Genomic DNA, 21201 nt, shown 5'->3' on the forward strand with positions numbered 1-21201 from the left:
CTCAACCCATAGGGACTAACCACCGTGTACACGGGCAATAGCTTTTGTGTGCACAAGCAATAGTTTTGCATGAACCTTTGTAGACCATAGTACAGATCTGCCTTGCACAGCCTAATAGAGCCTAGTACAGCCTAGCACAGCCTACTAGAGCTTAAAACAGCCTATTATAGACCAGTAGAGTCTATAGTACAGCCTAGTACACCCATGCCTAGTCCAGCCTTCTGGGAGAACAGAATAGGGGAGGGGGTACAAGGCTATGCTAGGACTGATAAGGCTGGACTAGGATAGATTAGGCTGTACTAGGCTGTACTAGACTTTAATAGGCTCTATTAGGCTGTGCTAGGCTCTTGTCAGCCCTGTAGATACTCAGACCATTGGGACTAACCACTGTGTACACGGGCAATAGCTTGTGTGTGCACGAGCAATAGTTTTGCATGAACCTTTGTAGACCATAGTACAGATCTGCCTTGTACAGCCTAATATAGCGTTGTACAGACCAGCACAGCCTACTGGAATTTAAAACAGTCTATTAGAGACCAGTAGAGTCTACAACAGTAAAGCCTAGTACACCCATAGCCTAGTCCAGCCTTTTGATGGAACAGACTAGGGGACGGCGATTTAGGCTATACTAGCATGGAACAGACTGGACTAGTTAAGACTAGGTTGTACTAGGCTCTATTAGGTTGTACTAGGCTGTACTAGTCCCTTGTCAGCCCTGTAGATACTCAGACCATTGGGATTAACCACTGTGTGCACGACCAATAGTTTTTTTCCCTGTTGGCCATCTAAGTGTACCTTTAGCCATCCCCATCCCACTCTATATAGCTGTGTTGAAAGTAGTTTGAGTTCAGTTATAGTTCTGTGGCTCTAACTCCTCCTGGGGGTGAGTTATACAAGATAGAAATCCCCATGATAGCGTATTTATGGAACGTCACATTTATTTTTTGGTCATCAGGGGCCAAATGTACCAGGATTTTTACATCATCTAAATATTTATTTTAGATGTCCTAAGGATGGTAAAAATACAGATAAGTAGAGATAAAATAAAATAAGGGGGATGCGGATGGATCACTTTAAGTACAAAACCGTTTTCTGTAATAGTGGCCTCTAATTTGCATATTTATTTACATTATTTACATTTATTTACATCTATTACATTATAAATACCTTCCACACATTGTCTGACCCTCAGAATATAAATATATAAACTTTATTTGTCAGATTTGATTGCTTTGTTATAGAGTTATTTAAGAAATACTTCAAAATCGGCAGCCATTTTGATATGCAAATTAGGAGGTTAAGCACTAAGAATTCTGCTTGGGAACAGTGTTTTTCTGATTCAGCACCCTTGAATTATGTAAAATGGCCTTGTTCCCAACTTTTACCCCCAAATGCCTCTAACCTCCTTATAGAAGGCCTTTTTTCTGAAATCCCTCCTGTCTAGAATCTCTCTACTGTTCTAAACACCTGTAATAAATATGAAAATGGGAAATACTCAAGTAAAGTACAAATTCCCTCGAGTACAGTACTTAAGTAAATGCACTTAGTTACTTTCCACCACTGCTGAAATGTGACATGTTGACATTGTTGTTTTTTCACAGTCCTTCCCTCCAGATGGCATTGAGACAGCTGCCTGTGGGCAGGTGAGCAGACACCACCACCTCCAACCTGTGGAGGGCGCTGGTCTGGTAGCCCCTGACCACAACATGGTTTCCTCTGGAGACGCTTCAGCATCAATCGAACCGTCACCTGATTGGCCCAGACCAGACCCAATGCTGGTGAGTGACCACATCACTGTACACAACCCTGACTGACACACATACACACACACACACGCACACACACACGCACATGCACACACACACAGATCCACCCAAGTTAAACGTTAAGTAGGCTTTTTACACACTTTTAAAAATCAGTATTTACCCGAAACTGCAGGCAACAGGGTCTGAGCTGTCCACAACACCAGTGTCCTGCAGAGAGAAAAAAATTACAATCAACCAATAGCAAGGAGCATAGGATCAGATCCTAGTATGTCAGTGGAAACACAATATTTCTGTGATGCTAGAAAGATAATGGAAGGACGAAGTAACAAATAAGAAGACACACACACACACACACACACACACACACACACACACACACACACACACACACACACACACACACACACACACACACACACACACACACACACACACACACACACACACACACACACACACACACAGTGGTGGAAAAAAGTACTCACATGTTTTACTTAAGTAAAAGTATCAATACTGCAAGTATTGGTATGAAAATATACTTAAAATACAAAAGTAAAAGTACTCATTATGCAGAATGTCCCATTTCAAATGTATAAAATGTAAAAAAAAAAATGAAAATAGCAGATCTACAAGCTTCTACAAGCTTCTACAGATCTACATGCGTCGCAATGCGACGCATTGCAGACTGTATTGTATCGTTTAAAAATGTACCCTTATCTATCCTTTTTTGTGCGTCATTCAAATTGTCCCTTTATTGGTGAAACATAAAACATAATTCCTACATGGCCTGACCCTCGCTTCAGTCCACAGCAGCCTGTGTGTGCTGATGGGATATCGTTGTGTGGATTTTGACGCCTAATTATGGCTAGTTTTATGACTTCTGCATAGTGTTCTGCACGGAGGGAGGCCTGCTTCGTGTTCGGCATACCTTGAGTGTGTGTGTGTCACACACCGAAAAGTTGCTGATATACAAGCGTTGTTGTGAGCTTGTAAATTTTGGCTTTGTTGTTTGGCTTTAGGCTTATGGTTAATTATTATTATTACTATTTTTGTAATGGCATTCATGAAATTGCAGTCCTAAAATGTTGACGTCCATACAAGTATAGTAATAAAAGTGTGTGTGTGTGTGTGTGTGTGTGTGTGTGTGTGTGTGTGTGTGTGTGTGTGTGTGTGTGTGTGTGTGTGTGTGTGTGTGTGTGTGTGTGTGTGTGTGTGTGTGTGTGTGTGTGTGTGTGTGTGTGTCTCCCCATCTGTTCCTCACAGTGTTGGTATTACCAGGGTGGGTAGGGTTTCAGGCCATGACCTATATTTAACTTGGGGAATAGAGGGGGGGGGTGGGGGGATTCTAGATCTAGTCTTAAAGTCACATCGCTCCGTTTCAGCAGCGATGGTGACTCCAGCGAAACCCCAGTCTGCTCTTTCTGTTCTGAAAAGCACCCAAGTGATTCATCAGAAAATCCTACTTGAATTTCGGGGGTTGCTTCTTCTATTCGTCCACCCTGCTCATGAGGTCAGCGAAGACCCCCGCCCGCCCTCCTCCTCCCCACACACACACACACACACACACACACACTCTCTCTCTTTCCCCACTCACTCCTGTCTATTTCTGTCCCCTCGCTGAGTCAGACGGGACAGCTCCCAACTTGGAATGACACAAGCAGGCACACCGTCGTCCCCTCTCGGTTCAGAGTTTGCTGGAAAAAAAAACTCCAGAAAGACGCTGGAAATCCACACAAAACTCTGCCACGCGCACAAGGAACCAGGAGTTTTTTTAAAAGGAACCGTGAACCATGGAGGAATGTGAGAGTCTGGACTCGGAGATGGCAGAAATGCAGGAGTTTCGGGAGGCCTTGGGCCCGGAGGATGAAGATGAGGACGAGGTGGAAGAACTCAGGAACAGGTAGATCCTCCTTCTTAAACTCTATATGTGTTGACTATTCCCTTGGGCCCTAGCCTATACTTGGTGGTTCCCATGGGCTGCACTAAATATCTGTAGCTGAAAATAGCCGATGTACAACTACCGATCTACAACTAGCCGATCTACATCTCTACTTGTAGGTCAGCTATTTTCTGCGAATGTTCAACCCAGAATACGGATGCTAGGGGCCTATAGGGCAATGGATCTCAAACTCTCGTTGGCTTCAGTATTCACTTTCCCTGTTTTCTGAATCCAAGCACCCCCTTCGGCCTTCGACAACATTTCGCTTTGAAAACTGCAAGAGAAATCCATCGCTAGCATATGATGCTATGAATGAATGATGACAACACATGTTTTAATAAATATGGAGCGAAAGAGTTGTAATGAGTGCCTCCTGGGAATATTCACTTTAAACATTTCAGTTAAGTGCTGTTTTGATGTCAGTATATTCAAATAATGAATTAAAGGTAGGGTAAGTGATATATGTATTTATTTTTAGTTTTTTAGTTAATAGATAGTAATCATTGCTACAGAGCGTTTGTTCGGTCACTGGGGTCTCTCCAGCTCTTTAGTAAACAGAATATTGTACATTTTCAGGTAGGTGACACAATTTAAGCCAATCAGGAGAAAGCACTGAAAATGCATTTTCTGTTTCATAAAGAGCTGGAGAGACATGGGAGAATCCTTTTATTGAACAAACACTCTATACTGTAGCAATGAGTACTATCAGAATATAGAGCTATTTAACACTTATTTTAACCAAAGAAAATCACTTACCCTACCTTTAACTTTGTAAAAATGTAATTGATCAGCAGGTTCACACCAAGTGTATCAATGTTTTATCATCAAACGTAACAGTCAAATTACCCCCCCCCCCCCCCCCCCCACCAAGTGTACCCCTCTGGGTACACAACAACACGTACGCCCTTTTGAGAAACACTGTGCTAGGGTTCAAGAGGTTAAACAACTGCATAACTACCAACCGTGTTTCTGTGAGTGGATCTCAAAGTGGGGTACGGGGACCCCCAGGGGGTCCTCCTTGAGGGGGTTCTTCTAGAGGGTCTCCACCTTAAGGATTAACAGTTGATTGATGGATGGATTGATTGAATACTGTATTAACAGTTTGCAAGTGCTCTTTTATGGCGGTTTTGAAGGAGGGTAGGGAAAAGTTAGGACCTAAATGGACCGTTATGGGTCTGTAACAGTGTTAATTTAGTCGACTAAGACTAAATCACTAGGTTTTGATATTTAGTCGAGTAAGACTAGACCAAGACTAAACAATTTCAGAAGACTAAAATAGGACTAAAACTAAATGTTGTGTTATTCAAAAGACTAACACTTAATCAGAATGTGCTGTCAAAAGTAACACTGGTCTGCAACCCTGACAAATGGAACCAAATGGAACCAAGCTTTGTATACAGTTCTGACTTAAATCAGCACTGAGGATTTTACAGTGTAGATTGGGGCCCCAGAGATTTATTATACAGATAGAAGTATGAACTGGGGGTCTGCGGCTTAAGAGGTGTGTGTGTGTGTGTTTGTGTGTGTGTTTTTTCAATTTGATTGATTGATTGTTAACAGTACAGGACTACAGGTCAAAGGTTATACTACATGCTAAAAGGATAACACAAAAGGCCCCCGGGTGGCTTGATTCCATTGTGGTCTCCCCGTCTCTCCAGCTCTAAGTAGTATACAGAAAATACGTTTTCAGGTTGGGATACCAATGTCATTTAATCAGGATAATATACTCATAGAGGATACAGGATGAACAAGTCGGCCTACAATTGGAAATGATGAAAAAAAAGAAATGGCACACACAATAGGAACTGAAACACTATAACGTTAAAGCTGATGAATGGGGTCTCTCTCCTAATTGGATGAAATTGGTGACCCAGTTCAGTTTACTAAAGAACTGTGGAGAAGACCCCTGTTACCTAACACACGCTCTATATAGAAATGTTTACTATCAGAATATAGAGCTTTAACTTTAACAAAAAACTCTTTGCTTTAAACAAAACGTATCACTCACAGTCAAACAATTATAGTGGAGTAAAAGTACAATATTTGCCTCTGAGATGTAGTGTTGTAGAAGTAAAAGCATAGACAATTGGATATACTCCAGTAAAGTAAAAGTCCCTCAAAATTGTACTTAAGTACAGTACTTGAGTAAATGTACTTAGTTACTTTACACCATGCTCGCAGCAGCATGTATTATATTTGGTAGCATTTAATATTCCACATTAGTACATGGATTTATAATGTCTATCAGGGCCAAGAATCGGTTCTCTAATATTACACGTATGACGTTGAGAGCCGTCAATGGGGGTGGAAATGACCCTCCGGTGACCGAGGTGTAATTCCTGACATTAGATCATTATTTATTAATCCATCGCACTCTCTCTGGCAGTAGACTGCTGCAAATGCTGGCACCGCGCGCACACACTTGTGAAGCAGCAGACGCGCTGCAGCTATCATGTTCTTACACATTGAGAAATCATCTTGGCACGGTGGTGAGAAGTCGTATCCAGTGCCGGGACGTCCCGTTAGACATGTAGAGCATGTGAAAGCTTTGAGGGGGGGGGGGGGGGGGTACAAGTTCACATAGAAGATGTCTACCATGCAGATCGATGTAGCTGAGCTATGTGATTGAAGAGTTAAAGGGATAGTTCACCCCCAAAATGACTTTTTTTTCCTATCGATTAGTCACAGACTTGAATTCATGGGTATTGTTTTGTTTTTGTCGCATTCCTAAGCCAGTAATTTGATGACTGGCATCGGTTCCGGTAACCTTAACCCTACCGAAAGCGCTGCGTACAGGTCATCAAATTATTAGCTTAGGAATGCGACAAAAACAAAAATAACCATGAATTGAAGTCTCCATGAGGTGACTAATCGATTGAAAAAAAGTTATTTTTGGGGTGAACTATCCCTTTAATAAATGAACGGATATTAATGGACCAAATATTCACATTGATTCAATGTGTCTCCATATTTCCACATTTCCTCAATCCAGTCGAACTTGTGAATAACATGTTAAAGAGACATGAGTGTAAATGATCTAGCTGCTGAAAGATAAAATGAGAATTATTATTACTATCCGAATCAGCTTCATCGTCACATCACAGGTTTACAGATATAATGGGTGAAATTCTTTTCCCCATCATTTTGTAGTATTCCGTGTGAAGAGAGGCGATAGAGGAAGAGAGTGGGAGCAGAAGAAAAAAGAGACAGAAACGCAGTAAAATAAACAAATAAGATAAGATACAGTTGCACTCGAAATGATTCAAACACCACTACAAATCTGGTTTATGGGCAAAATTCACAAACTGTCAACTGTATGGAATAAACAAATCTAACAAGAACACTGTAAATAGCTCACAGCTAATATTATGAGTGGTTTCTCCTAATAGGCTCTATTCACAGCAGCCATATTATGAAGACATTCACAGGTGTTACCAATGATACTAATGAAGGCTCTGTTCCATTCTGGTCAAACAGAGTCAGGGTTCTGGTAGTGTGCATGTTGGCCCACTGGAAACACTCTGCTACACCAGTGGGTCTACAGTTGGGGTCCAGGGACCCTCATGGGCTTCCAAATGGCCCCATACAGTTGTATAACTCTGAGAGTGTACAAATGGTTACGGGTCCATTTGGTTCCATTTGTACACTCTCAGAGTTATGGGGCTCGTGGAAACCACTGTACTAGCCTAATGGAACAGAGCCTTCATTAGTATCATTGGTAACACCTGTGAAGGAAGTGATAATATGGCTGCTGTGCATAGAGCCTATTCAACTCAAAATGCCACTTAAGAGTACAGCACCCTTTTGCTGTTATGACGTGCTGCAAATGTGATGCATAGCCAGACACCAGCTTCTGGCAGCGTTCATGAGGAACCTTAGCCCATTCCTCATTTGCGTTTTGCTTTATGGAAGCATAATTCCATAAAGCAATTCAAGTTAAAGGTCAAAGGAACAGTGGCTACCCTACCTGGCAGAAAGAGGAAGCTATCAATGGCTGCCACCAGATTCTTGAGGAGCGGAAGGTCAAAAAACACTCGAGTGACTGCAAAAGACCTGCAGTCAAGACATGGTGGCAACAGGCAACTCCAACACGTACACCACTACATGTTCCAAAAGCACAGTCACAGCATTATACTGAAAACAAACAGTGGTGGAAAAAGTACTCAAATGTTTTACTTAAGTAAAAGTATCAATACTGCAATGTAGAAGTACTCTGTTACAAGTAAACGTCTGGAAATCAAAATTTACTTGAGTAAAAGTACAAAAGTATTGGTATCAAAATGTACTTAAAGTACCAAAAGTAAAAGTACTCAAATGTTTCAAAATAGCAGATCTACAAGCTCACAAGACGCCGCGATGCGACCCGTTGTGAGCTTGTAATAGCTTCAAATAGCCACGGTATAATGGATGGATTCAATCAAGTACAAAGAGAAGTCCAGCGCGCTTCAGCCAGTTGAAGGTAGAAGGGCTCGTCGGTGCTCAACAGGGACAACTTGAACTTTCTTTATTTCATACAGTTGACACTTGGTGAATTTTGGCAATAAACCAGATTTGCAGTGGTGTATATGGTTCGGGTGCGACTGTATACATACAGTGCAGACACCATGTAAATGGTGCATTTATATAGCACCTTTATCCAAGGCACGTTACGTTATTGATTGCGCATTACATTCGCCCATTCATACACAGATGGCAGAGGAAACCATGCAAGGCACCAACATATCTCATCAGGAGGCTCTATGCACAGCAGCCATATTGGGAATGAATTGGGCCCCTTCCTTACTTCCTTCACAGGTGTTACCAATGATACTAATTAAGGCTCTGTTCCATTTAGTGTGGCATAGTGGTTGTCTTATTTTCAAGGACCCCCATAACTCTGAGAGTGTAGAAATGGAACCAAATGGACCCGTAAGGGTCCATTTGGTTCCATTTGTACACTCTCAGAGTTACACACCCACCATGAGGGGCCATTTGGGAACCAACATGAAGTGTTTCTAGTGAGCCAACATGCACGATATCAGCACCCTGACAAGAATGGAACAGAGTGTCTTGCTGAAGGACACTAAACTCTGGGGCTCGCACTGGGAACCTTCCGGTTAACCAAGCGGCCGCTCTACCTCCTGAGCCACTGCCACCCCTATGTGTGCTAACATGATGTTTAGAACACTAGCGTCACATGCAGGTGTGTCCATAACATAACATGCCGACATGAGGCAAGGTAAAAGAGAGAAGACGGCAACGTTCAATAGACCTGTTCGTGCAACAGGAATGGTAAAAAAACACAAACCATGCCAGGTATCAGAACCTTTTCAGAAGGGGGTCCACGGCCAAATATATTTATATCAATTTGGAGGGGGTGGGGTCCTCCTTGGCACAAAAAAGTTTGAGAACCACTGGATTAACCCATTAAGACCTGAGGCCGATTCTACAAATGTTTACTAAATCCCAACAGTTTTCTGAAAAACCTATGTTTCTATATCAGTGGTGCTCAAACCTTTTCATGTCAAGGACCCCCAAAATTATATGAATTTTGCCGCGGACCCCCATCTCAAAATATTGTGTTCCAGGGACCCCCAGAAGCAAGGATTTGAGTTAAAAATGTTTGCTTTAAAATAATATAAATATATTAATTTGTACACATTTTCTTGATTTTTCAAAAATAGCAGATCTACAAGCTCGTAGCGCGGCACTCAGTGCCGCGCTATGAGCTTGTAGATCTGCTATTTTTGAATAGCCCAAAGTGTAAAATAATGTTTTTTTTAAGCTCAAATCAAAAAGTGACCTATGCCCATGTGTGTGTCCTTGTGTAGCTTGCGTGAGGTGGTCCAGGACCCGTCGGTGAGGCCCAGCGTCCAGTGTCTCCTGGTGGACCCCTCCTTCTCCATGGTGACGGTGCAGAGCGAGGACAGCGGCATCGTCTGGGAGACCGCCTCCAGTCCCAGGTCATTAACACCACTTAAAACCCCATATGGTTGACCATATGGAGTCCCTCAGGGCCCTTATGCCAGTGTCTGTTTCTGTTTTCTGTTATTATGGGGAAAGCTTTCTTTCAGAGAAAGCCTTCCCAGGGGCGAGATTCAAAAGGTCAGAAAAAGTATTGTGTAATAAAACAAATATATATATATTGACAGATAAAATTGGCACGTATTCCATTCACAGCTCATGTGCAGAATATATTGACAAAGACTAAAACTAAGGACATTTTCTCTATGGTTTTAGTTCGTTTTGTAAACTGTTTTTTTTTTGGAAAGGCTTGTTTTTATTTCAGTTAACTAAAATGTTAGTTAACTTCAGTTATTCCGTTTAGTTAAAGGTTCTGAACCTAAATCCCTTTTCAATGACATTGAGGACAAAACATACATGATGTTGGAGTGTCCATTGTAGTCCAGGAAGAACTGACATTCCACAATGGCTGCTGTTACATGGACAGTTGTATTCGGAATGAATACGCTTTTGCTCATGTAAACACCCCAATTGGAATAGAATATTCCATTCCAGTCTGACCCGAATGCATTTTCATTCGGAATAGGAGGGGTGGTATAGACCGTTTGAATCGGGTTAAATCAATCGGAATTGACCATGTAAACACTTTATTCCAAACGCTCCTGTCTGTTTGGAATACATGCATTCCTTTGCGCATGCCCGTGCTTAGTAGGGCTGTCAGAATTGTTCAAAAATGACCTATCAAATCTCTAATTCGGCCACGGTTGGTGCTGAGAAGCGCTCGCTCCTGCGGGATAAAATTAATGATTCTAATAGCGTCATTTAATAAGCCTGTAATGGTTAAGCCCAGACTTGTCCAGGAGAACGGACGCTCCGAGGATTGCTGGCCTAGGCTACACTTATATATGGATCTTTTTCTAAACAGGTATTTTAGTCCTCAGTTTTTAAAAAGAATCCCTGGCCACATGACAAAGATTTTTTTTTTAAATCCCTATCCACACGTAAACGCAGAAACGCATTGATCATAGACTGTAGTGTTGCGCTCACTCTCTCTCTCTCTCCATTTATTATTATAATGACCATGTGTGAATGCGCGATGACATCATCGTACGGTACCTACATGAGAAATGTGACAAATAATAGGCTAGCCTACGTTTTACCGTGTCTGGTACCAATACAAAAAAAGAAACTGGTCTGAACTTGTAGATCTGCTACTTTTGCATTAAAACGGCGATGACAAAGGAACACAGGCTTGCACCGCACACAACGCTGCCTGGTACGACCGATAGACCTCCGCCGCGGAGGCACAAGGGGGCTATTGCCTCCTCCCATGCCCACCAGGGGAAGCTCTGCTCCGGGTAGTGGCCCCTGGTCCATGCCCGGGCGTAGGCGGGAACCACTTTGCGCATGTCAAAAGTTATATTCTGAATGAATGCTTTGGTCATGTAAACGAGGAATACTTTTATTCAGGTCCCATGTAAACAGGTGAGTGGATCAGATTCCTCTATTCAGAATGAGTTCATTCGGAATTAATTCATTCTGAATGAATACATGATGGTCCATGTAACTGTGGCCAATGTGATGTTCAAGGGGAGAAATTGTGTTCAAAATAAAAAAAATAAAAACGAACAAAACACACTCCAACATCATGTTTATGCTATCGTCTCCGTCGGGTGGAAACCTCATATGTTCAAAACTGTTACTTTTCAGGATTCTAATTCAAAAGTAGCAGATCTACAAGCTCAAACATTGAGAGGTTTCTGCCCCGACAGCAACGATATTTGGGTGCAAAATTTGCGAAGTGCCCTTTTAACCTATTAAGACCGGGAACACATCTGTGTCATTTTAGACTTCTTTGGCTATTAAAAAATAGCAGATCTACAAGCTCATAGCGCGGCACAGAGTGCCGCGCTATGAGCTTGTAGATCTGCAAAAAAAAAATGTATCCTTTTTTTTGGCAAATCTTTCAATATATATTTTTAAAGCGAACATTTGTAACTCAAATCTTTGCTTCTGGGGGGTCCCTGGAACTGAATATTTTGAGATGGGGTCCATGGCCAAATACATATATTTTGGGGGTCCTTGACATGAAAAGGTTTGCGAAGAACCACTGATATAGAAACATACGTTCTTCAGAAAACTGTGAGGATTTAGAAGACATTTTGTAGAATCGGCCTCAGGTCTTATATTAATTTGTTAACTCTTAATCAGTGGTTGCAAAAGTACTCAAATGTTTTACTCAAGTAGAAATACTCAATGCTGCAATGTAGAAGTCAATCAAAATGTACCTACTTAAAGTACCAAAAGTAAAAGTACTAAAATGTTTGAAAATAGCACAACGCGTCGCATTGTAGATCTGCTATTTTCAAATAGCCTATAGGTATAAAATAAGGCTAAAGTGGTTACAAAGTAACTAGCAACTAAAGTTTTCAAATAATAGTGGTGGAGTAAAAGTAGGAATATTTGCATCTGAGATGTAGTGGAGTAGAAGTGAAAGTATAGACAATTGGAAATACTCCGGTAAAGTAAAAGTACCTCAATATTGTACTTAAGTACAGTACTTGAGTAAATGTATTTATTTACTTTACACCACTGCTCTTGATATAACCCTGCCGCTCCAGTCGCTGCTCCACACCCGGCTGGGCCTCCGAGACCTGCAGCTCCGTGTCGGAGGCCTACAACATGGGCGACGCCGGCAAGATCACCATCATCTTCGACCAGGACAAGGTGATCCGACGCAGGACCCGGTCGGGATCGAGGAGCATCAGCAGCAGACTGTCCGACCGCTTCAGGAGAACCAGCGGGTAGGGTTACCGTCGCAAATGATTACATGTTAATAATAATCACTCCGATCGTGATTATTTGAGGATAATCGCAAATACATTTACATATGAGTCAAAATAGTCGAGCTACAAGCTCACAACGTGTCGCGATGCGCCGACTTGTGAGCTTGTAGATCGGCTTAGGAAAGTATAAAAGTATTAAAGGAGTAGTTCACCCCCAAAAAATCTTATTTTCTATCAATTACACACCCCATGAAGCCTTGAATTCATGGTGTTTTTTGTTTTTTTTTGTCGCATTCCTGAGCCAATCATTTGATGACCAGCAATTGAGTCTCCTACTGAGCAGCCACCCTGTCATCAAAGTATTGGCTCAGGAATGCGACAAAAACTAAAAAATCTCCATGAAGTCAATTCTTCATGGGGTGTGTAATTGATAGGAAATAAGACATTTTTGGGTGAATTACTCCTTTAACACTTTTATACTTTGTTTAAAAAGTTATTTTGTTTTCTGTATTTCATGATTTTTTTTATGCCCAAAACATAATGAGATTGTTAATCGCAATCAAATTGTCAACTAAACATTTAATCATCGTTTTTTACAACCCGTACCAGTGGCTCGTCGTCACGGTGCGGCTCGGTGCTGGGCGTGGAGAGGCTGGAGATGGCCGAGGTGTCCGTTCCCAACGTCCGGACGGAGGGAGGAGGAGCTGGTTGCAGCGGCGGCGCGGCAGAGCCGGACCTGGAGGAAATCCGGGACAAGGACCAGCAGCTGTTCAGCCTGATCTCGGACGGCTACGAGATCCTCAACATCCGGGTGCCGTCCAAGCTGCCCACCGTGGACGAGGAGGAGAGCACGGAGCTGCCGGACAACCTGTCCTACATGGAGACGCACCCGGGCATCAGGTCCAGGGCTCTGCCGACGTCACAGAACCACCACGTCCTGCCCGAGGAGACGGAGGCACAGGAGGACAAAGAAGACCAGGTATGTACAATCCTTAAAGAGGTGGTGCCATGGTTTTGAACTTTTTCTGTTTTTCATGTGTCTATGAGGTTGATAGAACTTCATTAAGCCCCCTGGTGGTGTTTTTATGGTGTTTTATGTCTTCTCTGACTATTTTGAGTTTCTACCTGGAGGCTGAAACCTTGAGGGTCAACGTGCCAATACAAAAACAGCGCTTTAGTGACATAGTAAAAACATACCCTCCCCCTCATTATCATAACACAACAGGTGTGGGCATGAGGAGGGGGAGGGACTAGGACAGGTGGGTGGTGCTAAGGTGGTGGAGGAAGTGCTAAGGTGACCAGTTATACTTAATGAACTGGAGGCGTGTCCACATAAAAACCTAATTTTAACAAATTCTGTACACTTTTTTGAAAAAAATCTTCCTCCTAAACCATAATACCTGATGATTATGTTTTTTTTTGGGGGGGGTCTTTATAGACGGGGTGACGTGATTTTCAGTGATTTCCCCCCCCTAAAACATAATTATCAGGTATTATGGTTATACTAGGAGGAAGATTTTTTTTCAAAAAAAGTATACAGAAAGTGTTAAAATTATGTTTTTATGTGGACACGCCTCCAGTTCATTAAGTATACCTGGCTCTCACCTTAGCACCTCCTCCACCACCTTAGCACCACCCACCTGTCCCAGTCCCTCCTCCTCCTCATGCCCACACCTGTTGTGTTATGATAATGAGGGGGAGGGTATAATTTGACTGTGTCATTAAAGTGCTATTTTTCTATTGGCACGTTTGACCCTCAAGGTTTCAGCCTCCAGGAAGAAACTCAAACTAGTCAGAGAAGACATAAAACACCATAAATACACCACCGGGGGGGCTTAATGAAGTTCTATCAACCTCATAGACACATGAAAAACAGAAAAAGTGCAGAACCATGGCACCACCTCTTTAATACCCAACAGTTGTACTCTTATTACTGTAGTACAGTGGTGGTTAGGGCACGGCCACACCAAACAATGGCTGCCCGCTGATAAACTCTTTTGCAGCCAGCGCATTCTGTCCCCATAACCAGTGACGCACCTGTCACTCACTTTCAGGACCCTCCCCGTTGCCCGCAGTTGCTCAATTGCGAGCTCCTGTGTCTTGGGACGGTCGGGTCCGCTCTTCGACTCACCCGATTGGACAGAGGGGGGAAAAGCAGCATCTGTGTCGAGCATTTATCTGCTTCAAATAGACAAGGCGTATAGAGCGCATAAACGCAAGGTGTGTGCGACATGAGGAAAGATGTGCAAGACCATCAAACCACGCCATTCCCACTGAAAATCATTGGCAGATTTATACAGTATGTATAGTGGGGGTCCCTGCTTCATCCCTCTTTCAGCTAGGGGGGTCCTTGGGCTGAAAAACGTTGAAGACCCCTGCTCTAGGCCATTAGTTCTCAAAGTGGGGTCCTGGGACCCCCAGGGGTCCTTGAGGGAGTTCCAGGGGGTCCCCATCTAAACGATGGGTAGTTAGGAACTAAATGGACGCCTATGGGTCTGTAACTCTGAGAGTGTACAAATGGAACCAAATGGTCCCAGAGATAGAAATGCCATTAAATGGGGGTCCGTAGCCTAATCCATGTCAAACTGGGGGTCCTTGAAATGAAAATGCTTGAGAATCTCTGCTAGAGCCGTAAAAATCTTCTCTTATGGGGGGTCCCTGGCATATCTTTTCACATGGGGGTCCGCGGGCTAATAAGTGTCAATTTGGGGGTCCTTGACATGAAAAAGTTTGAGAACCACTGCTCTAGGCACCGCTGCCCCATTGTCTGTCCGTCTGTCCGGCTAAATGTTTGCGCCTCTTGTTACCGCCATGGAGTCAGCGAAGGCGTCATGTTCTCTCTCTCTCTCTCTCTCTCTCTCTCTCTCTCTCTCTCTCTCCACAGACGTCTAAGGAGCCCTCCGCCACCCAGAAGCCAGGGGACACGGACAGCGGCGGTGACATGGACTACATGGAGAAGTTCAGCCTGCTGGACGAGGCGGTCCCTGCCGAGCAGGTTTCGGAGGAGACAGAGGAAGGCCAGGAGGACCAGCCTGCTGCCGAGGCTGAGGTATATAAACCGTTGCAATAGTTACATAATGATCGCCCGATCACGATTATCGAAGTGATCTTGTAGATCGGCTATTATTTCAAACATTTTTAATGCTTGAAATTATTAAATATATGGCCTGTTTTGACCATAGTGTATCATTTGTTGTGATTATTAATTGGTCATTTCTGTATTATGAAAGCTATTTGTTATATCTGGTCATGTGCAATTATTGTTTCAAATCTTAAAAGTCAAACAGAAAAGCAAACACGAAAGTTTGAGTTAATCGCATTTGATATATTTCCATGCCAAAACAACGAACCGTCAATTAAAGATTGTAATGACCATGACAAACCCCTACAGGCTGAGGTGCCCAAACCGGCGAAGGAGGCGCCCGGCTCCGTGGCGGACAGCCCCGCCTTGTCGTCAGACGACTCGTTCGTCTTCGTCTCCGACGCGGACATGGCCGACGACCTGGCCGGGGACCACCTGGACGAGGTGTTCTACGGGAACGGGGTGGAGGAGGACACGCGGCACGCCGAACAGGAGTTCACGGACTCGGAGTTGGAAGAGATGAGGAGGAGGTCAAGTCCATTTTTTATTTAGTTTATTGAGTTTATCCCATTTGCACACATTTTCACGAGTTTTCAAAAATAACAGATCTACAAGCACATAGCTTGTATATCTGCTATTTTTGAATAGCCAAAGAAATCTAAAATGACACAGATGCGTCCCCGGACTGAATGAGTTTATTAGGATTAGCTGGTGCATACAGTAACAAACAACAGATAATCTTCCTGTGGTCCACGCATATGACATTCAACAAGACATTACAGGACGTTGACATAAAAAATGGACAAAGTCCATTTTCCTTGTGACTTTTCCCTCATAATGCAACAATTCTATTTCGTTGCTGTTGGGCAGAACAGCGCTCTGACTCCTCTTGTGCGTTGTCCCCTTAAAGACATAAAGACAAAGGTGGCTGCACACACTAGTACTAGCCCAAGTGCCCAGTGGCGCGGGAAGGGGGGGGCTATGGGGGCTGCAGCCCCCCTGGTGGTGGGAAGCAAAAACAAAAACAAATAAAAAAAATACATATAATTTTTAAAGTCTATACACACACATATATATTAAAACAATGATGTATTTAACTTTGGGGAATCAAATATTTGTTGAAAAAGGTGAAAAATGTGAAAAAATCACGGAAAAAAAGTCGGGGAAAATCGCGCACGTGCGCAAACCCCCTTGGAATAAATGACTTCCAGCGCGCCTGCAAGTGCCAATCTTTTATTATGGACGCAGGCAGTTGTCTGCCGAAACGTTGGTATATATAAACTTCTCAAAAAAATAAAGGGAACACTTTGATCCCTTAATTCTTTTGAGTTTTTTTCATGAACTGTGTACATACTGCTAACGAAAAAACTCACCATAGGGCCTTAAAGGAGTAGTCCACCCAAAATATTACTTATTTTCTATCCAAGCCTTGAATTGATGGAGATTTTTTTGTTTTTGTCGCATTCCTAAGCCAACAATTTGATGACCGGGGCGGCCATAGCTGAGTGGTTAGTGAGCCCGCCTAGGGAGCCCCAGGTTCGATTCCAGGCCAGGCCAGCATATGTATCGATGAAATGAAATTTATCCCTGAGCAAGACTCTTAACCCCTAATTGCTCACAGGTTCTCATTGGAAACAAGACCGTAAGGACTTTCATGAATGACCTGTTAAAAGGAATTATCCTTATCCTAACCGGCGGAAAGATGCTAATGTCTCCAGTAGGAGACTTAAAGAGTCTCCATTGAGTCTCCTACCGGAGAGTCTGCCGATTATCAAATTATTGGCTTAGGAATGTGACAAAAACAAGAAAATCTCCACAAATTCAAGTCTCCAGGGGTGACTAATCGATAGAAAAAAAGTATTTTTTTGGGTGAACTATCCCTTTAACCACTTAAACGCCCGTAGTGAGAACTGGCCTTGAGTTATAACTGCACTTTGACCACTTTTTCCGCCTAAACCAAATCTCTTCGCCTAAAACGCATTGTGAGCTTGCAGATCTGCTATTTTTTTGCCAATGCATTTTTTTGCACCACCAGAATATAGACGCTTGGGTTCAAGTGGTTAAAAAACAAATAATAATAACATTTCAAAATGAACGCTGTACTATAGGTCGAGGAGGGAGAGCCGCGGGTCAGTGAAGGAGAGCGGCTCGCGGCTGTTCGGCAGCCAGGAGACGATCCTCACGCCCATCTACCTCCCCGAGGGACCCCCCAAGATCATCGACCAGATCCTGCTGGACGAGCCCACCGCCATGTCCTTCATGTACACAGACCTGTACGAGGAGGCCATGGGTGAGAGCTTTTTTTTTTTAGGCCCAGTCACCAGTGGTGGAAAGTAAACTAAGAACATTTTACTCTAAGTAAGCCTTGTGACGCGTTGTGAGCTTGTAGCTCTGCTATTTTTATACATTTGAAAACTTGTGAAATGGGACCTTCTGCATAAGGAGTACTTTTACTTTGGTACTTCAAGTATATTTTGATTCCAATAGTATTGTACTTTTACTCAAGTAAATTTGTAATACCGGACTTGTACTTGTAACAGATTGTTTCTATAATAGGGTAGTGATACTTTTATTTAAGTAAAACATGCCTGTCACAATTATTTACACAAATTTTGCCTGATCGCGGTTATTTGAATATGCAACAAAATGTTGCGTAATGGTCAGGATCGTTTCCGTTTGTCTTGTATAAAGTCTTTGGTTGAAAAATGTCCATACATTTTCAAACGTTTTCAAAAGTAGCAGTTTTTAGATTGGCTATTTTCAGTATTATTATTTATTTTTTGAAAGTATAAAATCATTTAATATTTTGGCCTAGTAGATGCATTTATTTTGATAATTGGTACCGGCCATTGTCAGTTATTTCTTTGCATAATTTAAGTAATTTGAAATATTATCGGTCCCGTGCAATTCTTCTTTACAAAGCCTAAATGGCGAACATGAATGCAATTTTGATTCATATTATGTTCCAATGTTCAATGTCAAAAACACAATTAAATCGTCAATCACAACTATTTTGTCTAACAATGAATCAACAGGTAAAAATGTCATGATCGTGACAACCCTAGTGTGTGTGTGTGTGTGTGTGTGTGTGTGTGTGTGCGCGCGCAGGCGAGAGGACAAAGAGCGACGAGTTGGTGCGCTCGGAGGCGGAGAGTGTGGCGCCCGAGCGGCACTTCAGGAGACGGCTGTCGGACGGAGAGGAGGACGAGGCGAACGGCAGCTACCTGGAGATGTTCACCCTGAAGGACGACATAGCCGACCTGCCTCTGCCGCAGCCGGACGGGAAGGAGGACAAACAACCGGGCAGCATGATGTGGCCGCCGAGTACGTTTGAAATGACCGGGTGTCTGCAAAGAGTGGAGGAGGAAGAGGAGGAGGAGGAGGTGGAGGATAAGAAGAAGGTGAAGGAACCAGAAGCAGAGGAGGTAGGACTGTCGCAATTATTACGTAATCGCCCGGCCGCATTTAAGTTGAGCTAGTCGCAATTGTGTTTGCATAAACGTTAGAATGCTGGGTTCATTGTTTGCCTTGTATCTTAGAGTTTCAATGTACAGATTGTTAACATGATATAGTATATTGTTTGACAGATGCTAGGTTCTTGGTTTTACCTGTGATCCTAGTTTCTTGAGGTACTACACTGGCTCTCTGTATTCTATGTATGTTATTACCTTGCTTATTGTAAGTAGCTCTGGATAAGAGCGATTGCTAAATGCCTAAAGTGTGAATTGTAATTGTAATTGTAATTGTAATTGTAATTGCAAATTGCTTGCATTCATCTGTACAAAAACGGCCGGATGAAATTAACGGAAACCTCATATTTCCATCGTTGTTTCTGCCTCGTTGTTTCTGCCTCGTTGTCCACGCCGTTTGTTCCAACGTTCAATGTTCAATGTAAAAGCAGGAAGCGATGGTGGAGGAGGCCGCTCCCCTCACAACAGGTTCAGAAGAGTCTGACATGACGTCTGAACCACAGCCGGACACGACAGAAGAGCAGGAGGTCAAACGAGAGGCAGAGGCGGACCATGCTGAGCCAATCGAGAGCATCGCCGACAAGGTGGAAGTTAAAACAGATGAGACAGAGGATAGGCAGGTGCAGAAGAAAGAAGACGCAGAAAATAAAGAGAAGGAGGCTGGTGTCCTTGAAAGTCAACCTCCAACTCAGACAGAAAAGGACGAAACCACTGAAGAGACAGCGGCTGAGGTGCCTGTAAGCGCTGAGGTATCTCAGATGATGCCCATTACAACTGATGAGGGGCCAGAGGAAGCACAGGTTGCTGCAAAAACACTGGATGATGCAAAAGATTCACTCGAAGGAGCAGAAGTCACTGAGGTTTTGTCTGAGGAAGCGGCGCCTGAACCCGAAACTGTGGCTGCTGTCGAGAAAGTCGAGACACAAAATGAGACGGCGGAGGTGCCAACCCAAGAGGAAGAAGCTGAGGCCATAAGTCAGGAGGAGGTCATCTGTACCGAAGACTCGGCCGAGACTGAGACGTTGACTGAAGCGCCAGTTGATGGGGAAATAGAGGCTGTTGTGGCTGAAACTCTTCCACCTTCTGTAGTCATTACAGATAGCGAGCCTGCAATACAAGCGGCCGTAGAGGTCATAGAAGGAACAGCGGATGAAACGCAGGTTCAAACCCAAGTCCAAATTGCTCTGCCCGATGTAATCTCAGAGGAGACAGCTGTCACAGAGGACAAAGAGGACGAAGGCACTTTGGCTGAAAGCAGCAGTGCAGATGTGTTCTCGGAACCTGTTTCAGAGGCTAAAACTGAGCCTCTAGCACCAGAGGAAGTCAAGCCAGCAGATGTAGACGAGACCCCGTCCCACGTCCCTGAATCCATTCAGTCAACAACTGACGAAGACATAGAAAGAACAGAGCTGACCGCTGAGGCAGTCAAAGCTGAGGCCGTTCCACTCACAGCAGGTTCAGAAGGGTCTGACAGGACGCCCGAACCACAGCCGGACACGACAGAAGTGCAGGTATACTGCATGTTCCACGTGCCTGGAACAAACTGCCTGAAAACTGCACGTCTGCTACAACTCTCAGTTCTGTTAAATCACAGCGAAGGTTTGCCGCTGACTTTCATTACGATTATTCTTCTGCACTGCAATGTTACCCTCTTATATTTCTTTTTTTATTATTTACCTGTTTTGTTTTAATGTATTCAAATGTCATTTTAAATGGGGTTTTTGCTCTGTCTTGAATATGTGTTTCCTATAGGTGTGTAACTTAACGTAATCTTTTTACTGAATTCAAACGTCCTTTTTGTACCGTGTTTCCCTTGCTTAATGTTTTGTGTAAAGCACATTGAATCGCCTTGTTGTTGAAATGCGCAATACAAATAAACTTTCCTTGCCTTGCCTTGCCAGATCATACGAGTGGCAGAGGCAGACCATGCTGAGCCAAGCGAGAGCATCGCCGACAAGGTGGAAGTTAAAACAGATAAGATAGAAGAGAGGAAAGTGCAAAAGAAAGAAGACGCAGAGAATAAAGAGAAGGAGGCTGGTGTGAGTGATAGTCAACCCCCATCTCAAAGACAGAAAGAAATGGACAAAACCGTCGAAGAGGAGACAGCAGCTGAGGTGAGATTAGGCCTGTCAAAATTATGAAACGATCGCCTGATTGGAATAATCGCAATTATTTTTTGCGTAATCGTCAGAATCGTTTCCATTCATCTGCATGA

The 21201-nt window shown here is 43.3% G+C and overlaps 1 protein-coding gene across 1 annotated transcript in view; it reads left to right on the plus strand.

The window, feature by feature from the left end:
• Nucleotides 1-3426: 3426 nt before the first annotated feature.
• cmya5 (cardiomyopathy associated 5) overlaps nt 3427-21201 on the plus strand; it is a 37306-nt gene continuing 19531 nt past the window's right edge. Inside the window, exons 1-9 of the mRNA XM_084054037.1 lie at nt 3427-3666; nt 9516-9647; nt 12270-12452; nt 13044-13413; nt 15319-15483; nt 15826-16046; nt 17625-17806; nt 18625-18941; nt 20888-21100. Of these exons, the coding sequence (XP_083910163.1) occupies nt 3557-3666; nt 9516-9647; nt 12270-12452; nt 13044-13413; nt 15319-15483; nt 15826-16046; nt 17625-17806; nt 18625-18941; nt 20888-21100 (1893 nt within the window). The 5' untranslated portion in view covers nt 3427-3556. The remainder of the gene's footprint in view (nt 3667-9515; nt 9648-12269; nt 12453-13043; nt 13414-15318; nt 15484-15825; nt 16047-17624; nt 17807-18624; nt 18942-20887; nt 21101-21201) is intronic.

The sequence above is a fragment of the Gymnoscopelus microlampas genome, assembly GCF_963454915.1.
Source record: "Gymnoscopelus microlampas genome assembly, chromosome: 4".
NCBI classification, from domain to species: Eukaryota; Metazoa; Chordata; class Actinopteri; order Myctophiformes; family Myctophidae; genus Gymnoscopelus; species Gymnoscopelus microlampas.